Source organism: Babylonia areolata, chromosome 10, assembly GCF_041734735.1.
Source record: "Babylonia areolata isolate BAREFJ2019XMU chromosome 10, ASM4173473v1, whole genome shotgun sequence".
Taxonomy (NCBI): domain Eukaryota; kingdom Metazoa; phylum Mollusca; class Gastropoda; order Neogastropoda; family Buccinidae; genus Babylonia; species Babylonia areolata.
Genome location: NC_134885.1, coordinates 9,147,607 through 9,172,606, shown reverse-complemented (window position 1 = coordinate 9,172,606; position 25,000 = coordinate 9,147,607). Strand labels below are relative to the sequence as shown.

General features: G+C 43.7%; 1 protein-coding gene across 2 annotated transcripts in view; it reads left to right on the top strand.

Annotated features, from left to right (window-relative positions):
- The window catches only part of LOC143286759 (cysteine-rich venom protein LEI1-like), a 61,970-nt gene that overhangs the window by 12,934 nt on the left and 24,036 nt on the right, over positions 1-25,000 (top strand). For both annotated transcript variants that reach the window (XM_076594505.1, XM_076594504.1), the window contains exons 3-4: positions 19,875-19,988; positions 23,381-23,472. In XM_076594505.1, the coding sequence (XP_076450620.1) occupies positions 19,875-19,988; positions 23,381-23,472 (206 nt within the window). The remainder of the gene's footprint in view (positions 1-19,874; positions 19,989-23,380; positions 23,473-25,000) is intronic.

Sequence of the window (25,000 nt, the reverse complement as noted above, 5' to 3'; positions counted from 1 at the left end):
ATATATACTATACTCACATCTATATATCCCTCTCTTCCCCCCCCCTCTCTCTCTCTGTCTCCACACCTTGTGTATAAGGTTAATCACTACAAGTCTCCTTCTCAGTTAATGTGAAACGGTTGTTCTGCTCCGCAATAGGATACGCGGGGTCTGTAATGTGAAATAAACTTCAAAGCTTGATATAGAATTTGCAGCGTGTGTGTATGGAAGGTGATTAGAGAAGCATTGGAGGTGGGAGGCACAGAGAAAGAGAGAGACAGAGAGAGAGACAAGACAAGAGAAATTCTTTATTTCGAGGATAATAGATAAGCACTGGTGTGCTTTTTTACATCCAGTCCCCGCCCTGAATAGGGTCTACACTACACAATATTTAATAAAATGAAAGCATGGTGTTAGTAGAGATACATAACAGAGGAAAAAATATACATAAATCAAAACAAAACAACAACCACCACACACACACACACACACACACACACACACACACACACACACACACACACACACACACATGGCATACAGGCACTGACTAGCATGGTGTTAGTAAAATGCATAGGGAAAAAAATGAACAAAATGAAAGAAACAAACACACACAACACACACCGCACTACACATCAGAATGGGGGATAGAGGGTGAGGAAGGTTCTCAGTCAACCATACACATTTGACAAACAGTATCAATAAAATGAACAATTTACATTACACATTATGGCATAAGGTGGGAAAGGCAGAGAGAGAGAGAGAGAGAGAGAGAGAGAGAGAGAGACTTGACGTAGTCATTGATTAGTCCTTTGACCCATATCAACACAGGTTAACACATCTAGAGGTGTGGTATGAAAACAACACAGCAATGGCTGATAATTTTACATATTTCTGATTTGAAAAGCTTTGTAAATGATTATAAGTGGCGAGACGTGTTTGAACAGTTTTGTTTTTGTTAGCAAGTAATAGCGATAGTTTGAAGTTGGAAGGGCACAGAGAGAGAGAGAGAGAGAGAGAGAGAGAGAGAGAGAGAGAGGGAAAGAAAGAAGAGATTTCAGCGTGCTTCATTCTGTGTACGAGATGTGTGTGTGTGTGTGTGTGTGTGTGTGTGTGTGTGTGTGTGTGTGTGTGTGTGTGTGTGTGAGGGAGCGTGTGTATGTTTGTGTGCGTGTGTATGTGCTGTGTGTGTGTGTGTGTGCGTGTGTGTGTGTGTGTGTGTGTGTAGCTAAAATGAGGTTGCTATTCACTTCCTTCCCTAGATAATCACACAAGCAGACAGTCTACGTTAAAATGAATGCAAGGTTCATAATACGAAGGAGGGTGGGGGTAGGGGGAAGGGTGTGTGTGGGGGGCGGGGGGGGAGGGAGGGGTCGGGGGGGGGGGGGGGGGGTCACCTGTCATATCATCCTTCAACAGTGATAATGATGCATCTTGAAAATACCACCACTACTATTATAATAATTATATAACTAAAGGAGACACAGCCGAACGCCATGACTAAATTCGGTTTCAAGGAAAGTCTCCCCCGCCATCAACTGAAAGCCCATGTTCAGTCAAGCGAGTCAACTTGGAGTCAAACAGTAAGAGACACGAGAGCGTCATGGGTGGCTGGCTAAACACAAGCAAGTGTAGGCTGGGTTGCTAGCAGGCATTATACTGTTCGGTGGGTGTGTGGGTGGGTGGGGGTAAAAAAAACCCCCCCACAACTATCCCCCCCAAAAAAACAAGCAAACAAACAACCCCCCACAAAAGAAACACCCCCCCAAAAAAACAACAACAAACAAACAAAAAAACCACCCCACAAAAAACCCCAACAACAATAAAGCAAAAAAAAAAAAACACCCCCCCAAACCAAACAAACACAAAAAAACAACAACAAAAAAACATACACACAAAAAAACACCACCACCCAACTTTGCGCACCACTTTTGCAGCAGGCGTTGTTCCCCTCACACCGTAATATTCAGGTTGCGAGGCTCGCGCTGTGTTGATCCTCCTACCTGTTCATCTCTACCAACAAAATAACGTGATGATCAGCCGCCATGCAGTCGGCTCTACCCAGGGTAGGCAGCCTGTTATGCAAAATGATCCCGTGTTTGTAAAAGCGCTAAGAGCCTGGTCTCCGACCGAGGATATAGGCGCTATATAAGTATACATTCAGCTCTTTCAAGTCTGGCCTTAAAACCCACCTCTTTCCCAAAATAGCCTCCCTTCCCTGCCTCTTCCTTGTCTTTAGTTTCTCCAGTTTTAGAGTTATGCGTGCGTGAGAATGACTGGTGCGAAAGCGCTTAGATTTGTCCATGCACAAGATTCAGCGCTATATAAGTACCGTTATTATTATTATTATTATTATTATTATTAGATCCATATCAATCAATCAATCGATCTCCACGATAGAGACCGAACGTTGATCAATGTGATTTCTCTGTATTCAACTGAAGTTTTGCCAGCTGTAATAGACGAACCCGGGTGTGACCGTGTAATAAGGGGAGGGGGGGTGGAGGGGGGGGGGGGGGGGGGACTCGGAATGAGAGGCGTGGGAGCAATGCCACTGAAACGGTGCAGACGGCGGAGCAGCAAAAAGGAAGAAGAAGAAGAAGAAAAAAAGAAAGAAAAAGATTTGCCAGCTGTTACAATAATCCCCGATCCGACGTTGGAAAAGCGCGGCGGATCATACAGTGCAAATCAACAAAACTGTCGTGCTGACGTCTGTCTTGTTGAACAAGTATCTCGCGCGCCGAGAAAGGATGATTTCTTTGATTTCGTGAAATAACTGACAAATGCATTCAGAGATTTCAGTAGCTCATGACATCTTTAATTCTTTCTTCTTCTTTTTTTTTTTTTTTTTTTTTTTAAGCCAGGAAGCATAATTAAATTCTCCAAATAACATTGTCAGTATCACAGATTAATCATGGACACATTTCTTCTTTTTTTTTTTTTGTTAGCCAGGAAGCATAATTCAATTCTCCAGATAACATTGTCTGTATCACAGCTTATTCATGGACACACTTTTATACGTTTCAATGTACGTTTCAATAAAGTACAAGATCAGCACTCTATGTTATAGATGTATTCACAAAACTGCCCCTTCCTATCTCTGCGGCTGCCTTCACCTCTACACTCCATCTCGCTCACTACGATCGGCTTCGGATCCACTCTGTTTACGCACACCCAGATTCAAACACTCGACTGTTGGCCGCCGTTCTTTCTCTGTTTCTGGACCTTGCAATTGGAATGAACTTCCTCTTTCGCTTCGACAAGTCTCCACACTCAGCTCTATCAAGTCTGGCCTTAAAACCCACCTCTTCCCAAAATAGCCTCCCTTGCCCGCCTCTTCCTTGTCTTTAGTTTCTACAGTTTTAGAGTTATGCATGCGTGTGAATGACTAGTGCGAAAGCGCTTTGATTTGTCTCTGCACAAGATTCAGCGCTATATAGATACCATTATTATTATTGATGTTCAATGACTGTGACGAAATGTCAGGGTTTTTCAATGATCTACTGTACGTGCAGTTCTGTGAAAGGGGTACGTGTGGCGTCTTCACAAGACACTGGCTTTGCATTCACAATTTCTTCGTTCCTTGAACAAGATAATGGAGTACCTAAATCATTTGACAACGCTTCGTGCGTTTTTACGTATTTGGCGTACACACACACACACACACACACACTTCTGCTTTTATTATGTCAGGCAAGAAGGAAAAACTTAAGTTTGGGGAAAGTCGACTTTTTGCTGCCTTCTCTCAGACAGATGGGGCATGACCTTTGTGCATGCTTGACAGGATTTGCAGACAGGATTTCCTTCAACATATCGCTGTGACTTGCGATGTAATCAGATCACTCGGTCCGGGTACTTCAAAAATAGATTTCAAAGAGGGTCGTCTGAGTAATCTCCCCGTCCGAATCTACCCGATTTGATTTTCGTTAAAAAAAAGAGAAAAAAAGAGAAGAAGACGAAGAAGAAGAAAAAAAAAGAAGAAGAAGAAGAAGAAGAAGAAGAAGAAGAAGAAGAAGAAGAAGAAGAAGAAGAAGAAGAAGAAGAAGAAGAAGAAGAAAAAAGAAGAAGAAGAAGAAGAAGAAGAAGAAGAAGAAGAAAAAAAAAGAAGAAGAAGAAAAAGAAGAAGAAGAAGAATGAAGAAGAAGAAGAAGAAGGAGAAGAAGAAGAAAAAAAAAAAAAAAAAAAAAGAAGAAGAAGAATCTTTGGGCATTAGGTTAAATTTCTTGTACAAAGCAGTCCTTGTTCTCTCCCTCCTCCACCCTCAGTCTCCCCCCTCTCCCACCCCCACCCTCACCCTCAACAAGTCTCCGTCTGTGTGACAGAGACTGAGTACAAAGAAACAGAGACAGCAGGATCGAATTACACTGCATCGAGTACAAGGCTGTTTTGATAGTTCTGCATCCGTAGTATTGCGCCAATGAAATGCGGTGATAAGTTTAGTTACCCCCCTGACCCCCCCACCCACTCTCTCCCCCCCCACACACACCTCTCCCTCCCCCCGCCCCCCCCCCCCCCCAAAAAAAAGTGCTTTAAACACGTACCGAAACTGAGATGTAGCGCCATTGACACGTAACAATGATTTTTTTTTTATTTTTCAAAGTAGGTTAGCACACACGAAAAATAAAGAAAGAAGAAAAAAAAAGCTAGCTATCGACACGTAGCGCTATTGTCACATAACACTTCTGATACATTGTGGCAACTCTTTAAACAGCAGTGCTATCGACACGTAGTGCCATTGAACATAGTGATGCTGACACGTGTAACGCTATTGACGTGTAACGCTATTGACGCGTAGCGCTACTGAGCCGAAGCGATGAAATGAATTGAAAACAGTAGTGCTATCGACACACACTGCTATTAAACGTAGTGATAATGACACGAAACGCTGTTGATACGTAGCGCTATTGGCGCGTAGCGTTATTGAAGCGAAGCAATAACACTAAGACAGTAGAGCTATCGAGACGTAGTTTACATGATACGTAGCACTGTAGACCTGTTTTCATGAACGACTATCGCCCCATTGCTCTCCCCCTCCCCCTACTGTGATGAAGCGCTTTGAACGCGTAATTCTCAAGTACACATGTGAACGCATAATTCTCAAGTACACCTGTCATACACTGTTCCATACGATGATCAACATCAATTTGCATGCAGAGCCAATTCAATGCTCTGCCGACGCAACACTCACTGTCCTTCACCACGTATACATTCGCCTTGGGTAACGAAATTCTTTCGATCGTATTCTGTTTATTGATTTTTCTTCTGCATTCAGTACCATCCAACCGCATCTGACGGCACTGAAGCTTATTTCCCTTAACGTCATTTCAAAAATCGTTGTATGGATCACCCATTTTATCGTCAACATAACCCAGTCTGTCCGTTTTCTTCAAGCTCTTTCCTCTTTCTTCTTCTTCTTCGTTCGTAGGCTGCAGCTCCCACGTTCACTCGTATGCACACGAGTGGGCTTTTACGTGTATGACCGTTTTTACCCCGCCATGTAGGCAGTCATACTCCGTTTTCGGGGGTGTGCATGCAGGGTATGTTCTTGTTTCCATAACCCACCGAACGCTGACATGGATTACGGGATCTTTAACGTGCGTATTTGATCTTCTGCTTGCATATACACACGAAGGGGGTTCAGGCACTAGCAGGTCTGCACATATGTTGACCTGGGAGATCGTAAAAATCTCCATCCTTCACCCACCAGACGCCGTCACCGTGATTCGAACCCGGGACCCTCAGATTGACAGTCCAACGCTCTAACCACTCGGCTATTGCGCCCGTCTATTTCCTCTTTCAAAACCACTTCAACTGGTGCTCCTCAAGGAGCAGTACTGACACCTTAACTATTCACACTACACACCAATGATTGCACTAGTACAGAAACAACACCCCTGAATGAATATACTGATGGCTCTGCCCTCGAAGAGCTTTCTAACTCTGACACTGTCTCTTTTGAGAAATTGAGATATTTTCCTCGTGGTGCAAGTACAACTGCTTCAATTTAAATGTAAAAAAACAACAACGAAAGAAATGATTATTGATTTCAGGAAAACCCAGACCCCTGTCCCCCATCTTTTTAGCAATGGCACAAAATCGAACGAATAAATAATAATAATAATAATGGTATTCATATAGCGCTGGATCTTGTGCAGAGACAAATCAAAGCGCTTTCGCACCAGTCATTCACACGCATGCATAACTCTAATACTGCAGAAACTAAAGACAAGGAAGGGCAGGCAAGGGAGGCTATTTTGGGAAGAGGTGGGTTTTAAGGCCAGACTTGATAGAGCTGAGTGTGGAGACTTGACGAAGCGAAAAAGGAAGTTCATTCCAACTGCAAGGTACAGAGACAGAGAAAGAACGGAATAAAAACAAGTTGGGAAGAACAACAATTGATGATGATGATGATGATATGGATACTTATATAGCGCCTATCCTCGGTCGGAGACCAAGCTTTAAGCGCTTTACAATCTCGGAGTCTTCTGCACAACAGGCTTCCTACCTGGGTAGAGCCGACTGCATCGGGCGCTCATCAATCGATCAATTCAATTGATGATAAACCCAGTTTTACACCCAACGCCAATCACATGCAAATTAAATGCCAGTCTCGTATCTGCTGCTTGCAGAAGTTCAGAAATATTCAGGTCGGTCCAAAAAACCCTCCAGGGCTTTTACCGTTGTTTCATTGAATCAGTTTAAGCTTTCTCTTTTTGTGTCCAGCAAGATAGTTGGTGTCAAACAAGGGGCTCTGGTTGAACAGTACAAACTGCGGATGAAACAAAAATCAATATAGATAATAAGCGATGACAGCCATATTCTCACACAATGCTACAAATTTGTACCCGCAGGGAAACGCTATTGATTTCCCAAACCGAAAATTCTTAGAACCTAGAACAGTTTTATTTCCCGGTCGATTCAGCTTTTAAATACTTAATCTTGACACACAGCCGTTTTTAAAATCAATCCTTGTGTGTGTGTGTGTGTGTGTGTGTGTGTGTGTGTGTGTGTGTGTGTGTGTGTGTGTGTGTGTGTGTTTGTGTGTGTGTTCGTGCGTGCGTGCGTGCGTGCGTGCGTGTGTGTGTGTGTGTGTGTGTGTGTGTGTGTGTGTGTGTGTGTGTGCGCTGAATACTGTTCAATAGCTTTGTTTTAATCATGTACGTCATAGTTTTAAAGAAAAGTATGATATTAAAGCCTGTTTTCTTTTAGTATTTATCCCATGTATGACTTATCATTGTATGCAAAGTTTACTATGTCTCTCATGTCTTCACACTGAATGACTGCAAGATATGTTCATTGCATGTGTGGAGTGATGGCCTAGAGGTAACGCGTTCGCTTAGGAAGCGAGGGAATCTGAGCGCGCTGGTTCGAATCACGGCTTCAGCTGCCGATATCTTCTCCCCCTCCACTAGACCTTGAGTGGTGGTCTGGACGCTAGTCATTCGGATGAGACGATAAACCGAGGTCCCGTGTGCAGCACGTACTTGGCGCACTGAAAAAGAACCCATGGCAACGAGAGTGTCGTCCTCTGGCATAATCCTGTAGAAGAAATCCACTCTGATAGGTACACAAATATATAAGCACGCACTCAAGGCCCTGACTGAGCAGGATGGGTTATGTTTCAGTTTCAGTTTCAGTAGCTCAAGGAGGTGTCACTGCGTTTGGACAAATCCATATACGCTACACCACATCTGCCAAGCAGATGCCTGACCAGCAGCGTAACCCAACGCGCTTAGTCAGGCCTTGAAGAAAAAAAAGAAAAAAAAGGTGAATAAATAATAGATAAGCTTACACAAATAAAAAAAACAAAACATACATAAATAATAATTATAATATAAAAAAAGGTTATGCTGCTCGTCAGGCATCTGCCCAGCAGATGTGGTGTAGCGTGTATGGAGTTGTCCGAACGCAGTGACGCCTCCTTCAGAAACTGAAACCGAAACTGCTATGGGAAGAGCCCTGACGGCTGTGACTCTGTGTTTGTCTCTTATTCTTCTGCGTTCACTCGTATGCACACGAGTGGGCTTCTACGTGTATAACCGTTTTTACCCCGCCATGTAGGCAGCCATACCCCGTTTTCGGGGGTGTGCATGCTGAGTATGTTCTTGTTTCCATAACCCACCGAACGCTGACATGGATTACAGGATCTTTAACGTGCGTATTTGATCTTCTGCTTGCATATACACACGAAGGGGGTTCAGGCACTAGCAGGTCTGCACATATGTTGACCTGGGAGATCGTAAAAATCTCCACCCTTTACCCACCAGGCGCCGTCACCGTGATTCGAACCCGGGACCCTCAGATTGACAGTCCAACGCTTTAACCACTCGGCTATTGCCTCTTGTGCCGTGGGTGAATGTACTGTCTAGCATGTAGCACAAGACAGTGAAGTAGGTGTACCCGTTTATCACCTCACCTCTATATGATAAAAGTCTGGAAGGGGAAAGACTCCAGTTTAGGATTGGAATGGGAAAGCTATATGAGTTTTATTTATTAATCATAGTAGGTCAGCAGTTTTTTTTTTCTCCAGCACTACTTTGTGGATCAGCACTTTGGGCTTATGCATAGGTCAGACAGGTGGTCCTTATATATATATATATATATATATATATATATATATATATATATATATATATATATATTAAGGCCCAACACTCGACTTATATCACAGATTGACGCAAGTTTACATTTGGACCAACAGCAAAGTGAGAGCTGTATTATCAATGGTTTCTCCAGTCAATGGGGAAACCATTTACAGCTTGGTCTTTTGTGAAGGACTATGACTCTCAAACTAGGAGGCAAAATGGCACTGGTTCTTAGTGCTGCAGCCTTGTGGGCTAGTTGGCCTTTGGGAACCATCCCAACGCCGACTGTCCTAAAACCCTCTTGGCCGAGAGAGTGGGGATGTACTTGGGCAAGACACTCTCCACTATAATCAAATTCTAGCCCAAATAGTCGGAACAGCAGTTGCCTCCTCTGCTGTTCTGATGGTCATAGTCGGACACGACTGACTATCATATATATATATATATATATCTATATCTATCTATCTATCTATCTATATATATATATATATATATATATATATATATATATATATATATATATATATAACTCATTTTATTATCTTATCATTTTCCCAACAACAGATATAGTGTTGTATATATGGATCAGTCCACACACTTTGGTACATCCTATAACATCCCTTGACTGCCGTAAACGTATTACCTACGTGCATGATAAATTCACTGATGACGTCATCAGGAAAAAAAAAGGGAAGTAGCTCTGGAAGGCTGAAAATTGACAGTTTATCTCTAGAGTGGTGGTATATATCCAGACCATTTTTCTCAGTTTTAGGCTTATTGTTTTGGATATTGTTTTATGGCCTGAAACACCACTTATTTTCTACTGCCCCCCCCCCCCCCCCCTTGTTACTGAAGGGGTTTTAAAACTGAACCTGATTTTTTTTTCTATTTTCATTGACTGCTTTCATGTACTAGCGAGTTGACTATTTCGGATGGGTATCTTACGTTTTTAACGGTTAACTAGTTCAACGAACTGCTTTATGGTTATCTATCAACTATCCTCCATAAAGCAAAAGAGGAGTGAAACACTGCATTCGAACTGAAATTCAAAACCTCTTGTGTGTGTGTGTGTGTGTGTGTGAGAACCGTGAGTTGCAGACCTACTTGTTAATCTATCTATCTATCTATCTATAGATATAGATTTGTATATAAACAGACAGACAGATATAATGTTTCCAAATATTTTTTATTGATTCAGTTTTTACCATGTATGAAAACACAATGTACAATAATACATCACAGTAGAAGACCAACCTCATTTATAAACGAATGGCGCGTTACAGAAAAAAACCCCCTACCAGTTGGAGGGAAGAGGAAAATGCCAGCAATAAGGAAATAAGTCAATAAATAGATGTAATAAAGGATGCACATTTATCTAATCTACGTCCCGAGACTGATATGGAAATAACTTCGTTTCTTCAATCCCAGCACAGGTCGATTATACCGCACGTGCGCGATTTCTTTGACTAAAATACTTATGTAAAATACTTATGTGGGTGATGGTGCTGTCAGAAACCAATATATATTGGAACATATTGCCACACCTACAGACGGTTATCGTGTCACACTTTCTTTTCCCCCTTTTTGTTGAAGACTTCCCACCCGGGGACTAAATTTATCAGCCTGGACAGTACTGACATGTCACGGAAAGTTTTAATCAAATGTGACAGATGAGCAGGAGACGTTGTTTCGTCGAGCAGAACACACTCAGACCCCAGCCCCACGCAGTGGGTAAATGTAGAGATAGACAGATCCCCCTCCCCCCCCCCCCCCCGGCTTCCACTCCTTCCCCTCCCCCTGCCCCCCCCCTGCCCCCCACCCCAGGTAAGTAGTGTCGTAGAAGGCTAGGGCTGTGCCGGTCAGGTGTATTCACCGGGGGACCGCTATATACGATAGCCGGATTGGCCTAGCTGGAGATGGCGAGCACACCACTAGTGGACTGTGTGCCCCATCTCCCCTTCTAGTTAACAGAACATCCCTCGGTAGCCCAGCTAAATTGCGCCCAACAGCAACCTCCCGCAACACGACAATTTTTATCAGCATACTAATGTTGGTCGTCAAGTAGAAGAAGAAGTCAGAAAATAGCGAGAGAGAGAGAGAGAGAGAGAGAGAGAGAGAGAGAGAGAGAGAGAGAGAGAGAGAGAGAGAGAGAGAGAAGATTGATTGATTGAATCTTTAATGGGTAAAGAATTAGGCACAGTAAAGGCCTTTTTACAATTCTGCCCATTTAACGACACAAAACATAAAAAAATAAAGAACGACACAAAACATAAAAATAAAGAAATAAACTGAAATAAAATAAAATAATAAGAACGACGAATAAGAATAGGAACTTGAATAGTCTATTAAAGGTAACAAAGCGATGAAAACTGGAACAATTGGTACATTACATGTACATACGTACTTACACACACACACACACACACACACACACACACACACACACACAAGAAGAAGAAGAAGAAGAAGAAGAAGAAGAAGAAGAAGAATGGGAGTCAGAGGAAGACATGCACTGACAGAAAGAGAGAGGACAGAGAGAGTGACAGACAGACAGATAGATAAATAGATAGTTTTAGATAGAAACGAAACGAAACGATTTTTTTCTCTCGTCACGATGGTAGTGGAGTAAGTATGGCTGCTTTTTTTCTTTTTTCTTTTTTTTTTGTTTGTTTTGTTTTGCATCCAGCCCTCAGGGGCAAAACAGAAAAGAAGGAGAAAAAAAAAGAGAAAAGAAGAGAGAGAGAGCGAGAGTGAGGAAAGAGGGATAGACAGATAGACAGATAGAGAGGGGGGCACACACACACACACACACACACACACACACACACACACACACACACACACACACATGCACACATTCGCGCACACACAGAGGCAGAGAGAGATACTGACACTGACACTGATGTTATTGCCATTGGCAAAGATACCCTTTTGGCAAGGGGGTTACAGTACATAGTGCCTATAAGCATTGACCAAAATTGTGGCAGAGTGAGATACAGAGAGAGAGAGAGAGAGAGAGAGAGAGAGAGAGAGAGAGAGGGGGGGGGAGACGGCTTCATCATTGTCATAACAGGGCACAGAGAGAGAGAGAGAGAGAGAGAGAGACAGACAGACAGACAGACAGACAGACAGACAGACAAAAAGACAGAGACAGACAGACTGAGGGGGCGGTATCAACTTCACGAAATGATCGACATGCTCACTCATCTCTGCTGGGGCGTGTTGTGTTGTGTCTCTCTCCACTTTGTCTATGGTGTAGATTGCAGACTGACTGCTATTCAAAGCGCGGAATTAATTCACAGCTTGATCAAACCAAATCAAATCAAATCATAACGCGCGCACCCCAGCAGACCACACTGGGGTTAACTCAGGGCGGAATGCCCGTCGTGTCAGTCAGAACCAGTGGAACAGAAAACCAGAATAATGGGGGGGGGGGTAGGAAAAGGTTGATGAATGCTTGTAATTCAACAAAACCTTGTTGATTGCAGTGGGGAGGGGGGCGGAGGGGAGGGGGGGGGGGGGGTTAAGTGCGGACTCAAATCTACTCAGTGCATGTTTTTGTTAGTGCTCATGTATTAATCATAGGACGAGTGAACGTGATATATATATATAGAGAGAGAGCAAATTAACAGGCCGTCTGGTATGCTGTGTATGGCAGAGATGTGTACAAAAGAAAGTCATTTCAGGATGGAGTGATCACATTCATGTTTTGCACACAGGCACAGACACGCACAGACACACACACACTTACAAGGACACACACATACAGACACACAAACACACATATCCCCCCACTACCACCCCCCGAACACACACACACACACACACACACACACTCATACACAACAGACAGACACATACACACAAAACACGCACACATACACACGCTCACTAACACACACACACAGACACACACACACACACGCACACGCACACGCACAAAAACACTCACACACACACACACACACACACACACACACAAGAGACAGACACACAGACGCACGTGCGCACGCACAAACACACACAAACACACACACGCACACGCACCCGCACACACCCACGTGCACGCGCACGTCAGAATACGTCAAGCAACCATCATGTTTGGTCTCCAAAACAACGTATTGTTTCCAAAACATTCAAGGGGCGGGGACGGAAATAAGAAGGGGGTGGAGGTAGTGGCACCACTTTGTCATCAGTGAGAGGATGTGTGTGTGGGAGGGGGGTAGTGGGGGTGGAGTTTGTGGCAACACTTTGTTACCAATGAGAGGATGTGTGTGTGGGAGGGGGGGGGTAGAGGGGGTGGAGGTGGTAGCAACACTTTGTTACCAGTAAGAGGATGTGTGTGTGGGAGGGGGGGGTAGATGGGGTGGAGGTGGTAGCAACACTTTGTTACCAGTAAGAGGATGTGTGTGTGGGAGTGGGGGGGGGGGTAGAGGGTGGTATGTAGTGGTACCACTTTGTTATCAATGAGAGGATGTTTGTGTAGCAGGGGGGGGGGAGGGGGTGGAGGTAGTGGCAACACTTTGTTACCAATGAGAGGACGTGTGTGTAGCAGGGGGGTGGAAGAGGGGGGGGGGGAGGTGGTGGAGGTAGTGGCTACACTTTGTCATCAGTGAGAGGACGTGTGTGGGGGAGGGGGGTAGAGGGGGTGGAGATATGTGTGAGGAGGGAGGAGGGAGGGAGAAGGGGGTGGACGTGGTAGCCACACTTTGTTACCAATGAGAGGTCGTGTGTGTGAGGAGGGAGGTAGAGGGGGTGGAAATGGTGGTAACACTTTGTTACCAATGAGAAGATCTGTGTGTGGGAGGAGGGGGGGGGGGGTAGAGGGGGTGGAGATGATGGTAACACTTTGTTACCAATGAGAGGATGTGTGTGTGGGAGGGGGAGGGATAGAGGGGGTAGAGGTGGTAGCAACACTTTGTTACCAGTAAGAGGACGTGTGTGTGGGAGGGGCGGGGGGTAAGGGGGGGTGGAGGTGGTAGCAACACTTTGTTACCAATGAGAGGATGTGTGTGTGGGAGGGGGAGGGATAGAGGGGGTGGAGGTGGTAGCAACACTTTGTTACCGATGAGAAGATCTGTGTGTGGGAGGGGGGGTGGGGGGGTAGAGGGGGTGGAGATGGTGGTAACACTTTGTTACCAGTGAGAGGACGTGTGTGTGGGAGGGGGGGGTAGAGGGGGAAGGTGGTGGAGGTGGTGGTACCACTTTGTTATCGGTGAGAGGACGTGTGTGTGTGTGAGGGGGGCAGGGGGAAAGGGGGAAGGGGGTGGAGGTGCAAGCAACCATCATGTCTGGTCTCCAAAACAAACGTTTTGTTTCCAAAACAAGCAAGGGACGGGGACGAAAGTAAGAAGGGGGGTGGGGGTGGGGGGTGGGTGGGGGGGTGGAGGTGGTGGCAACACTTTGTTATCAGTGAGAGGAAGTGTGTGTGTGTGTGTGTGTGTGTGTGTGTGTGTGTGTGTGTGTGTGTGTGTGTGTATGTATGTGTGTGTGTGTGTGTGTGTGTGTGTGTGTGTGAGTGTTTGTGCATGTATGTGTGTGTGTGTGTGAGTGAGTGTTTGTGCATGTATGTGTGTGTGTGTGTGTGTGTGTGTGTGTGTGTGTGTGTGTGTGTGTGTGTGTGTATGTATGTATGTATGTATGTGTGTGTGTGTGTGTGTGTGTGTGTGTGTGTGAGTGTTTGTGCATGTATGTGTGTGTGTGTGTGTGTGTGTGTGTGTGTGTGTGTGTGTGTCAGGGAGTAGAGAAAAGAAGCAAAAGGACTGATGACTGGAGTTCAATCAATCATTCAAAAGGAGGGGGGGGGGGAGGGGGGGGAAGGGGGGGGGGGGGCTGGGAGTGGGGGGGGGGAAGGTGGTGGCAACACTTTGTTATCAGTGAGAGGAAGTGTGTGTGTGTGTGTGTGTGTGTGTGTGTGTGAGTGTTTGTGTATGTATGTATGTATGTATGTGTGTGTGTGTGTGTGTGTGTGTGTGTGTGTGTGTGTGAGTGTTTGTGCATGTATGTGTGTGTGTGTGTGTGTGTGTGTGTATGTGTGAGTGTTTGTGCATGTATGTGTGTGTGTGTGTGTGTGTGTGTGTGTGTGTGTGTGTGTGAGGCTGTGTGTGTGTGTGTGTATGTTTGTGCATGTATGTGTGTGTGTGTGTGTGTGTGTGTGTGTGTGTGAGTGTTTGTGCATGTGTGTGTGTGTGTGTGTGTGTGTGTGTGTGTGTGTGTGTGAGTGTTTGTGCATGTGTGTGTGTGTGTGTGCATGTGTGTGTGTGTGTGTGTGTGTGTGTGTGTGTGTGTGTGTGTGTGTGTGAGTGTTTGTGTTTGTATGTGTGTGTGTGTGTGTGTGTGTGTGTGTGTGTGTGTGTGTGTGTGTGCGTGTTTGTGCATGTGTGTGTGTGTGTGCATGTATGTGTGTGTGTGTGTGTGTGTGTGTGTGTGTGTGTGTGTGTGTGTGTGTGTGTGTCAGGGAGTAGAGAAAAGAAGCAAAAGGACTGATGACTGGAGTTCAATCAATCATTCAAAAGGAACGGCGGTCAATCAGTTCACCGTTGGTGCCAAGCAATGTTGTTCTTATCACTGACAACAACAAAAAAACCCTAAAAAAAAAGAAAAGAAAAGGAATACATTTCACTTTTCACTTTCACTTTCACTTTCTCAAGGAGGCGTCACTGCGTTCGGACAAATCCATACACGCTACACCACATCTGTTGAGCAGATGCCTGACCAGCAGCATAACCCAACGCGCTTAGTCAGGCCTTGAGTGCATGCTTACATATTTGTGTACCTATGAAAGTGGATTTCATTTTACGTAATTTCGCCAGAGGACAACACTCTCGTTGCCATGGGTTCTTTTTCAGTGCGCCAAGTGCGTGCTGCACACGGGACCTCGGTTTATCGTCTCATCCGAAAGACTAGGAATACAGAAAGACAGAACAAACAGGTAGAGACAGAAAGACAAAAAAGATCGATAGTGATCCATCGGCTTTGCTGTCTGTAAAAGCTTTAAATGGAAAGCTCTGGCAGAAAGGAAACAGCGTTGCATGTGCATGTTCCGTGTCGCATGTCTTTGCTGCAGTTTGCCCACGTACTTAACAAAAAAAAAAAAAAAAAAAAAAAAGAAAAAAAGTTAATTGCATAATTTATATCTGCACGAGTCCTGCCTCAGTTTGTGTGTGTGTGTGTGTGTGTGTGTGTGTGTGTGTGTGTGTGTGTGTGTGTGTGTGTGTGTGTGTGTGTGTGTGTGTGTGTGTGTGTGTGTGTGTGTGTGTGTGTGTGTGTGTGTGTGTGTTTTGTTATGTTTTGTAACCAAGACACGAACTCAATAATTGCAGTTGCACGAAGCGATCCCGCCCTCCCCCTTCCACACCCTTCCACCCCTAACCCCCCCCCCCTTCAACTCCCTACCCTGCAAACCTCCATTGCTCATCCCTTCCGTCTATCACTCTCCAGAACATTAAAAAAAAAAAAAAAAAAAAAGTTTGGAAGATTTTCAATGCAGGTATAACTGGAAAAAAAAAAAAAAATTCATACCAGATTTACAATTCCCCCGTTTGATGATTATGACTCCATGGGCATTTGCCTACACTCTTCTGAAACCTTCAATGCCGTTTCCTCGTCTAACCCCCCCCCCCCCGGCCCCCCCCCCCAGGCCCCCCCTCCGCCTCACACCCTCCCTCCGCCTCCTTTCCCCCAGCACCCAAGATTCCCCCCCCCCCCCTCCAGAGACGGGAGATATTGATCCAATTATGAATGATATCAATCGCAGGAAATGAAGTCTGGTGAGCAACACAAATTGACATAATTTTTTTTTTTTTTGCGTTCATTGTCGAGCGTAATGTTGTAGCGGTGACTTACAGACACTGACACAGACACACAGGCAGGCAGACAGATAGACAGACAGAGATACAGACAGAAGGCGGAACAGGGAAGGGCAATTATCCAAAAAAAATGTTTCGATCATATTTCCAGCTTAGAAAAACAAACAACAAACAAACAAACAAAAACAAGAGAGGCAAGGCCTTCAAGACTCACTTGTGATAAATTAAGTCCCCTAGCATTAATTACAGAGTAATTTCCCTTTTTTACTATCTGCAGCAAAACGTTTGCAAAATAAATAAAACTTCCATGCTTAGCAAAAGAAGTTCCTGTTTGAACAAAAAATGATAATAATGACTGCTCTTGTTGTTGGGTCAGAATATCAAAGTGCCAAGTTTAGAGAATACAAAAAACATGAATATAACAGTAAATGCAGTTTGCATATAATTAGGCTTCGTTTTATTATTTTTTTGTGCCCATCCCAGAGGTGCAATATTATTTTAAACAAGATGACTGGAAAGAACTGAATTTTTCCTATTTTTATGCCTAATTTGGAGTCAACAGACAAAGTATTTGCAGAGAAAATGTCAATTTTAAAGTTTACCACGGACACACAGACACACGGACACACGGACACACACACACACACAGACAACCGAACACCGGGTTAAAACATAGACTCACTTTGTTTACACAAGTGAGTCAAAAAACATGACACAGTTGCTTTCTGGATGTATATTCACCCTGTCGTGATCAGGAGGCTTGAGTGTTGCATTGTATAGTATAGTATAGTATAGTATAGTATAGTATAGTATAGTATAGTATAGTATGGTATGGTATGGTATGGTATGGTATGGTATAGTATAGTATGGTATGGTATGGTATAGTATGGTATGGTATGGTATGGTATAGTATAGTATAGTATAGGTATGGTATGGTATGGTATGGTATGGTATAGTATAGTATATTATTGCATTGTGTTGTATTGTGTTGTATTGTATTGTAGGGTATTATGTTCATTGTGTTGTATTTGTTGTATTGTGTTGTGTTGCGTTGTACTGTGTTGTGTTGTATTTTATTGTATTGTGTTGTTTTGCGTTATATTATATTATATTGCATTACATTATATTGGTTTTCATTGCACTGTATTGTACTGGTTTGCATTACATTGCATTGCATTGCATTGTATTGTATTGTATTATATGTTATTCTCCTTATTTCTTCTTCTTCTTATAACGATTGTGAATAAAACAATAGAAAACCCTTTTGTGACTGGCCTCTATATGTTCCTGGCCTGTGCGCGGGAATTCTTGTCTATCCTTTAATACAGTCAATCATCATTAGTTAGTTCTTTTGTACCGTCCCCTTATATAGCACTCGGGAGCACGGTTACAAAAGTGACATCGCCGACAGGATTAAGATCCATCACAAAATAGATCCAAGTTATTCCCTTTTAATGTTTCAATTCCGTTTATTCAAATTAAATCCATCCCTAAACCACAGCCCTTTTACCACCAAGTGTACCTTGTTACAACCTGGCGCTGTGGGTATGGATGATGTGTTAATTCATTAAATTTCTCTAATAATAAATTAATGCCCTCCAGCGCTAACGCTATCACATATTTAATCACAACAGATTTCTCTGTGTGAAATTCGGGCTGCTGTCCCTAGGGAGCAGAGCGCGTCGCTACACTACGGCGCAGTGCCATTAACTCACTCAGTACGGCCAGTCCTCTCTTCTCTTCTACACAGACCCCTCGGATGTCCAGTGGGTGTCTCAATGACCCAACCTTTAGCTTCCGTCGTCAGAATTGTGATATTCTTTGTCAACATTCACCTCTTCAGTATAAGAGCCTTCCGCTTGCAGTATTTTGATGGTGGTAATTGGGGTGAAACGCTGTTAACGTCTTCTCTTTCGCCGTTCGTATGGAGAGAGTTAATATAAATCATTTTCCTTTTCTGTCCGCAGATACGTTACTTTTACAATCAAATCAGCTTTTCTTTTTCCCTAAAGAAGATTTTTTTACCATAGACAATCCATTTGTTTTCGTGGGTTCTTTACAGACTTTTCCAGGGACAACGCAATTGTTGTCGTGGTTTCTTTTCCGTGCGCTAAATGCATGCTGCACAAGGGAACTCGGTTTATCGTCTCAGCGATCCTAACCATTCACGGTTGAGTTGAAATCGAGGTCATGGATGACAGTCATTCCCTGACCATAACACTGCGATGGGTGTGGTGGCCGAATAGTTCAACTCACTCAGTACGGCCAGTCCTCTCTTCTCCTCTACACAGACCCCTCGGATGTCCAGTGGGTGTCTCAATGACCCAACCTTTAGCTTCCGTCGTCAGAACTGTGGTATTCTTTGTCAACATTCACCTCTTCAGTATAAGAGCCTTCCTCTTGCAATATTTTGATGATGGTAATTGGGGTGAAACGCTGTTAACGTCGTCTCTTTCGCCGTTCGTCTGGAGAGAGTTAAACGCCGAATTGTCGCTCGACGTAATGTCCGATTGATCGCCCGTTTTTGATACACCTGTTAAAGGTACGAGGCTCAACAGGTTGCTCCCAATCTGCTGGTGCCTCAACTCCATGTGATCTGCCCGCAGAGAATCGAATAAGAACGCACGTTAATGATCCTGAAAGCTATGTGAGTGTTCACTGGGTCATGGATCAATTGTCGTCGTCGTCGTCGTTGTCGTCGTCGTCATCATCATCATCATGTGTCACTGCCGCCGTCGTCATCATAATCATCATCATCACCACCATTATTAATATCGCTGTCATCATCGTTGTGGTCGAAATCGTCGTCGTCATCATCATCATTGTGTCATCATTATCATCATCATCATCATTATCACCATCATTGTCGTCGTTGTCGTCATAATCGTCGTCGTTATCATCATCATTTACATCGGTGCCACTGCCGTCGTCATCGTCATCATCATCAACCATCGTCGTTGTCGTAATCGTCGTCATCATCACCATTATTATTATCACCATGGTCATCGTCGTTGTCATCGTAATCGTCGTCGTCACCATCATCATCATCACCATCATTATTATCATCATCGTCATCGTCGTTGTCGTCGGAATCGTCGTCGTCACCATTATCATCATCATCATTATCACCATCACCATCACCATAACTATTATCATCATCATCGTCATCGTCGTTGTCGTCGGAATCGTCGTCGTCACCATTATCATCATCATCATCATCATCACTATCATCATTATCATCATCGTCATTGTCGGTGTCGTCATAATCGTCGTCGTCACCATCATCATCATCACCATCACCATCATTATTATCATAGTCGTTGTCGTCGTCACCATCATCATCATCATCATCATAATTATCATCATCACCATCATTATTATCATCATCGTAATCGTCGTCGTCACCATCATCATCATCACCATCATTATTATCATCATCGTAATCGTCGTCGTCACCACCACCACCATCATCATCACTGATGTTTTGCTGTGTCCTTTCAAGCGCTGCTGTTGATGGCGGTGTCGCGGAGCCAGGCGGGGGAGACATGCCAGCCCAAGTTTAAGATCGACGAAGGGCACTCCGCCTGCTTGGGCGAACCTGGAGACACTCTCTTTGGTGAGTCTCATCAATCAACATCCGTCCCTACCCTCCTCCCCCCCCCTCCTACCCTCCCTCCTCCCCCCCCCCCACACACACACGCACCAACATCCACCCCGCCTCCAATCGTCCTCCTGCCAGACCCGCCCCCCCCACCCCCCGACCACTCTCACCCCGCTTCCTAACTATTGTATTGTATTGTATGTATAATATTGTGTTGTATTGTGTTATATTGTACTGTATTGTATTGTATTGTGTTGTGTTGCATTGTGTTATATTGTATTGTGTTACATTGTGTTGTATTGTATTGTACTGTATTGCATTGCATTGTGTTGTATTGTGTTATATTGTTTTGTATTGTATTACTCTTTTTTTTCCAAACATTTTTCATTCAGACAAAGGTTTACATACCAAATAAATATTTCACATTAGGAAGGCTTTCCGAACATCAGCCATTTCCATATCAAGCATCACATCGCCAGAACAGCAAATATCAATTCAAACATTGATCTGTGTGATGTTATAACACACAAATTACAATGAAATTGTAGTAATGACAGTAAACTATCTGTTCACACATTGTTTCCACTGGTACTGCTAAGCCCCAATTCATATCAAAGTAATATAGGTTTAATTATACATAATACAAATCTTAATCTTGTACGATATTTATGTATGGTGCCCATTTCTGCACACATTTGTTATACTCCATGGATATTCTAAAAACATACTTGTCAATTTATTACTCTTTTTTTTTTGGTCACAATATATTTCTCTGTGTGAAATTCGGGCTGCTCTCCCCAGGGAATGAGCCACCCACTCTTTAGTATTTTTTCCTGCCTGCAATTTTTGTTTTCCTATCGAAGTGGATTTCTTTTTTTAAACAGAAGTTTGCCAGGGACAACCCTTTTACTGCCGTGGGTTCTTTTACGTGCGCTAAGTGCATGCTGCACACGGGACCTCGGTTTATCGTCTCATCCGAATGACTAGCGTTCAGACCACCACTCAAGGTCTAGTGGCAGGGGAGGAAATATTGGCGACCATGGGAATCGAACCAGTGCGCTCAGATTCTCTCGCTTCCTATGCGGACGCGTTGCCTCTAGGGCCATCACTCCGCCACATCTCTGCACCTCACTACCGCTTCCAAGCTCGTCTTAGTTCTCAATTTCGTCAGCAATAATTGTGATTTCAAACTTCACACATACGTTGTGGGTTAATGATAGGTATCACCTAAACTTTCACGCAGTTGATGTGTGACTGTTCCGACTTTTATATCAGTTCCTCAATATGTTGTGACTTGGTTATGAAAGGGCTTGGTCACATGTATCTTCCAAAATGGTGGTGGGGTTTTTTTTAGTCATGAACAAAGAAATTAGCAAGAAAAATCATCTTTGAGAGAGAGAGAGAGAGAGAGAGAGAGAGAGAGAGAGAGAGAGAGAGAGAAGGCACTGCACTTCACGGGTGATTACAAACTATACAGAACGGGGAAGTGTTACCAGATATGTATTAACTCACTCAGTACGGCCAGTCTTCTCTTCTCCTCTACACAGACCCCTCGGATGTCCAGTGGGTGTCTCAATGACCCAACCTTTAGCTTCCGTCGTCAGAATTGTGGTATTCTTTGTCAACATTCACCTCTTCAGTATAAGAGCCTTCCGCTTGCAATATTTTGATGATGGTAACTGGGGTGAAACGCTGTTAACGTCGTCTCTTTCGCCGTTCGTATGGAGAGACGTTTTCTTTCACTTGTGTCTGTTTCTTTGTGCGTTTCGATATGGATTGATTGATATGGATACTTATGTAGCGTCTATCCTCGGTTGGAGACCAAGCTCTAAGCGCTTTACAAACACGGGGTCATTTGCACAGCAGGCTGTCTATCTGGGTAGAGCCGACTGACGGCTGCCACTGGGCGCTCATCATTCGTTTCCTGTGTCATTCAATCAGGTTTCAGGCACGGATATATACACACTCAGACAAACATGTAGCATTTTACGTGTTGACCGTGTTTTTTTGGTTAAAAAAAAAAAAATTGTTATTATTATTTATCCTGCCATGTAGGCAGCCATACTCCGTTTTCGGGGGGTGCATGCTGGGTATGTTCTTGTTTCCATAACCCAACTAAAGTTGACATGAATTACAGGATCTTTAACGTGCGTATTTGATCATCTGTGTGCGTATACACATGAAGTGGGTTTTAGGCACTAGCAGGTCTACTCATATGTTGACCTGGGAGATCGTAAAAATCTCCACCCTTTACCCACCAGGCGCCGTCACCGAAATTCTAACTCGCGGCCCTGGATTGAAATTCCAATGCTTTAACCATTCGGCTATTATACCCTAGTGTGTGTGTGTGTGTGTGTGTGTGTGTGTGTGTGTGTGTGTGTGTGTGTGTGTGTGTGTGTGTGTGTGTGTGTGTGTGTGTGTGTGTGTGTGTGTGTGTGTGTGTGTGTGTGTGTGTGTGTGTGTGTGTGAGAGATTCAGGAAAAGGGAAGTAAATCCTCATTATGATTCAACAGCTTTCACCCAAACTGGTTCGCAGCTGAAACAAGGGAGATAATTCTGTATTTTGATGTTGGTTTAGGTTAAGGATTTTCGTCCCTTTATTATAAAGACAATGTGGCAAAAAATGTGTGTGTGTGTGTGTGTGTGTGTGTGTGTGTGTGTGTGTGTGTGTGTGTGTGTGATGTGGTGTGATGTAATGTGGTGTGACGAGACGTGATGTGGTGTGATGTGATGTGATGTGATGAGCTGTTGTGTGATGCGATGTGATGTGTGGTGTGATGTGATGTGATGTGATGTGGAGCGGTATGGTGTGCTGTGGTTTGATGTGATGTGACTATGATGTGGTGTGATGTGATATGAGCTGTTGTGTGATGCGATGTGATGTGGTGTGGTGTGGTGTGGTGTGGTGTGATGTGGTGTGGTGTGTTGTGGTGTGGTGTGTTGTGATGTGGTGTGATGTGATTTGATGTGATGTGGTGTGGTGTGATGTAGTGTGATGTGATGTGGTATGGTTTGATGTGATGTGATGTGGTGTGGTTTGGTTTGATGTGATGTGGTGTAGTGCGATGTGGTGTGGTGTAGTTTGAAGTGATGTGATGTGGTGTGGTGTGGTGTAGTGTGATGTGGTGTGGTTTGATGTGATGTGATGTGATGAGCTGTTGTGTGATGCGATGTGATGTGGTGTGATGTAATGCGATGTGATGTGGTGTGGTTTGATGTGATGTGGTGTGGTTTGATGTGATGTGATGTGATGTGATGAGCTGTTGTGTGATGCGATGTGATGTGGTGTGATGTAATGCGATGTGATGTTGTGTGGTTTGATGTGATGTGGTGTGGTTTGATGTGATGTGATGTGATGTGATGAGCTGTTGTGTGATGCGATGTGATGTGGTGTGATGTGGTGACAGTGTTGCCGGCAGAAGAGCAGAAGGAAATCGTGGACCTTCACAACCAGCTTCGCGGGTCTGCCGACCCACCTGCCTCCAACATGATGATGCTGGTCAGTCTTTCACTGCTGCTGCTTCTTGTCATCATCATCATCATCATCATCATCATCATCATCATCATCATCATCATGATCATCTTCTTCTTCTTATCATCATCATCATCAACATCATCTTCATCATCATCTTCATCATCATCTTCTTGTTCTTCTTCTTCTTATCATCATCATCATCTTCATCATCATGATCATTATCATCATCTTCATCATCATCATCATCTTCTTCTTATCATCATCATGATCATGATCATGATCATGATCATCATCATCATCATATTCTTCTTCTTCTTCTTATCATCATCATCATCATCATCATCATCATCTTCTTCTTCTTATCATCATCATCATCATCTTCATCATCATCATCTTCTTCTTCTCCTCCTCCTCCTCTTCATCATCATCATCATCATTATCATCATCATCATCTTCTTCTCCTCCTCCTCCTCCTCCTCATCTTCTTCTTCTCATCATCATGATCATCATTACCATCTTCTTCTTCTCCTTCTTCTCATCATCTTCTTCTTCGTCTTCTCATCATCATCGTCACCCTTTTAATTAACAAGTATTGTTCTGTGTTGTTGCACAGAGGTGGCACCCTTTTAAACTAATATTGGTGTATATTGTTACACAGAGAAGGGACCCTTTTAAACTAATATTGGTGTATATTGTTACACAGAGAAGGGACCCTTTCAATTGATATTGGTCTATATTGTTGTCTAGAAGTGGGACCCTTTTAATTAACTAATATAATTATGTTTTGTTGAACAGAGGTGGTACCCTTTTAACTTTTATCAGTTTATATTGTTGCACAGAGGTGGCACCATACTGAGTGACACTGGTTTACGCTGTTGCACAGAGGTGGCATCATTTTAAGTAACAACGGTCTATATTGTTGAAAGAGGTGGCATCATTTTAAGTAACAACGGTCTATATTGTTGTACAGAGGTAGCACCATTTTAAGTAATATCGGTCTATGTTTTTGTACAGAGGTGGCACCATTTTAAGTAATATCGGTCTATATTGTTGACAGAGGTGGCACCATTTTAATTAAATATTGGTCTATGTTGTTGACAGAGTTGGGGTCATTTTAAGTAATATCGGTCTGTATTTTTGCACAGAGGTGGCACCAGGCACTATTTTAAGCAGTATCAGTGTATATTGTTGACAGAGGTGGCATCATTTTAAGTAATACTGGTCCATAATTGTGTACAGAGGTGGCATCATTTTTAAGTAATATCGGTCGATATTGTTGCACAGAGGTGACACCCTTTTAACTCACTCAGTACGGCCAGTCCTCTCTTCTTCTCTACACAGACTCCTCGGATGTCCAGTGGGTGTCTCAATGATCCAACCTGTAGCTTCCGTCATCAGAATTGTGGTATCTTTGTCAACATTCACCTCTTCAGTGTAAGAGGCTTCCGCTTGTAATATTTTGATGGTGGTAATTGGGGAGAAACGCTGTTAACGTCGTCTCTTTCGCCGTTCGTATGGAGAGAGTTAACTGTATGATAGTAATGCCTGACCA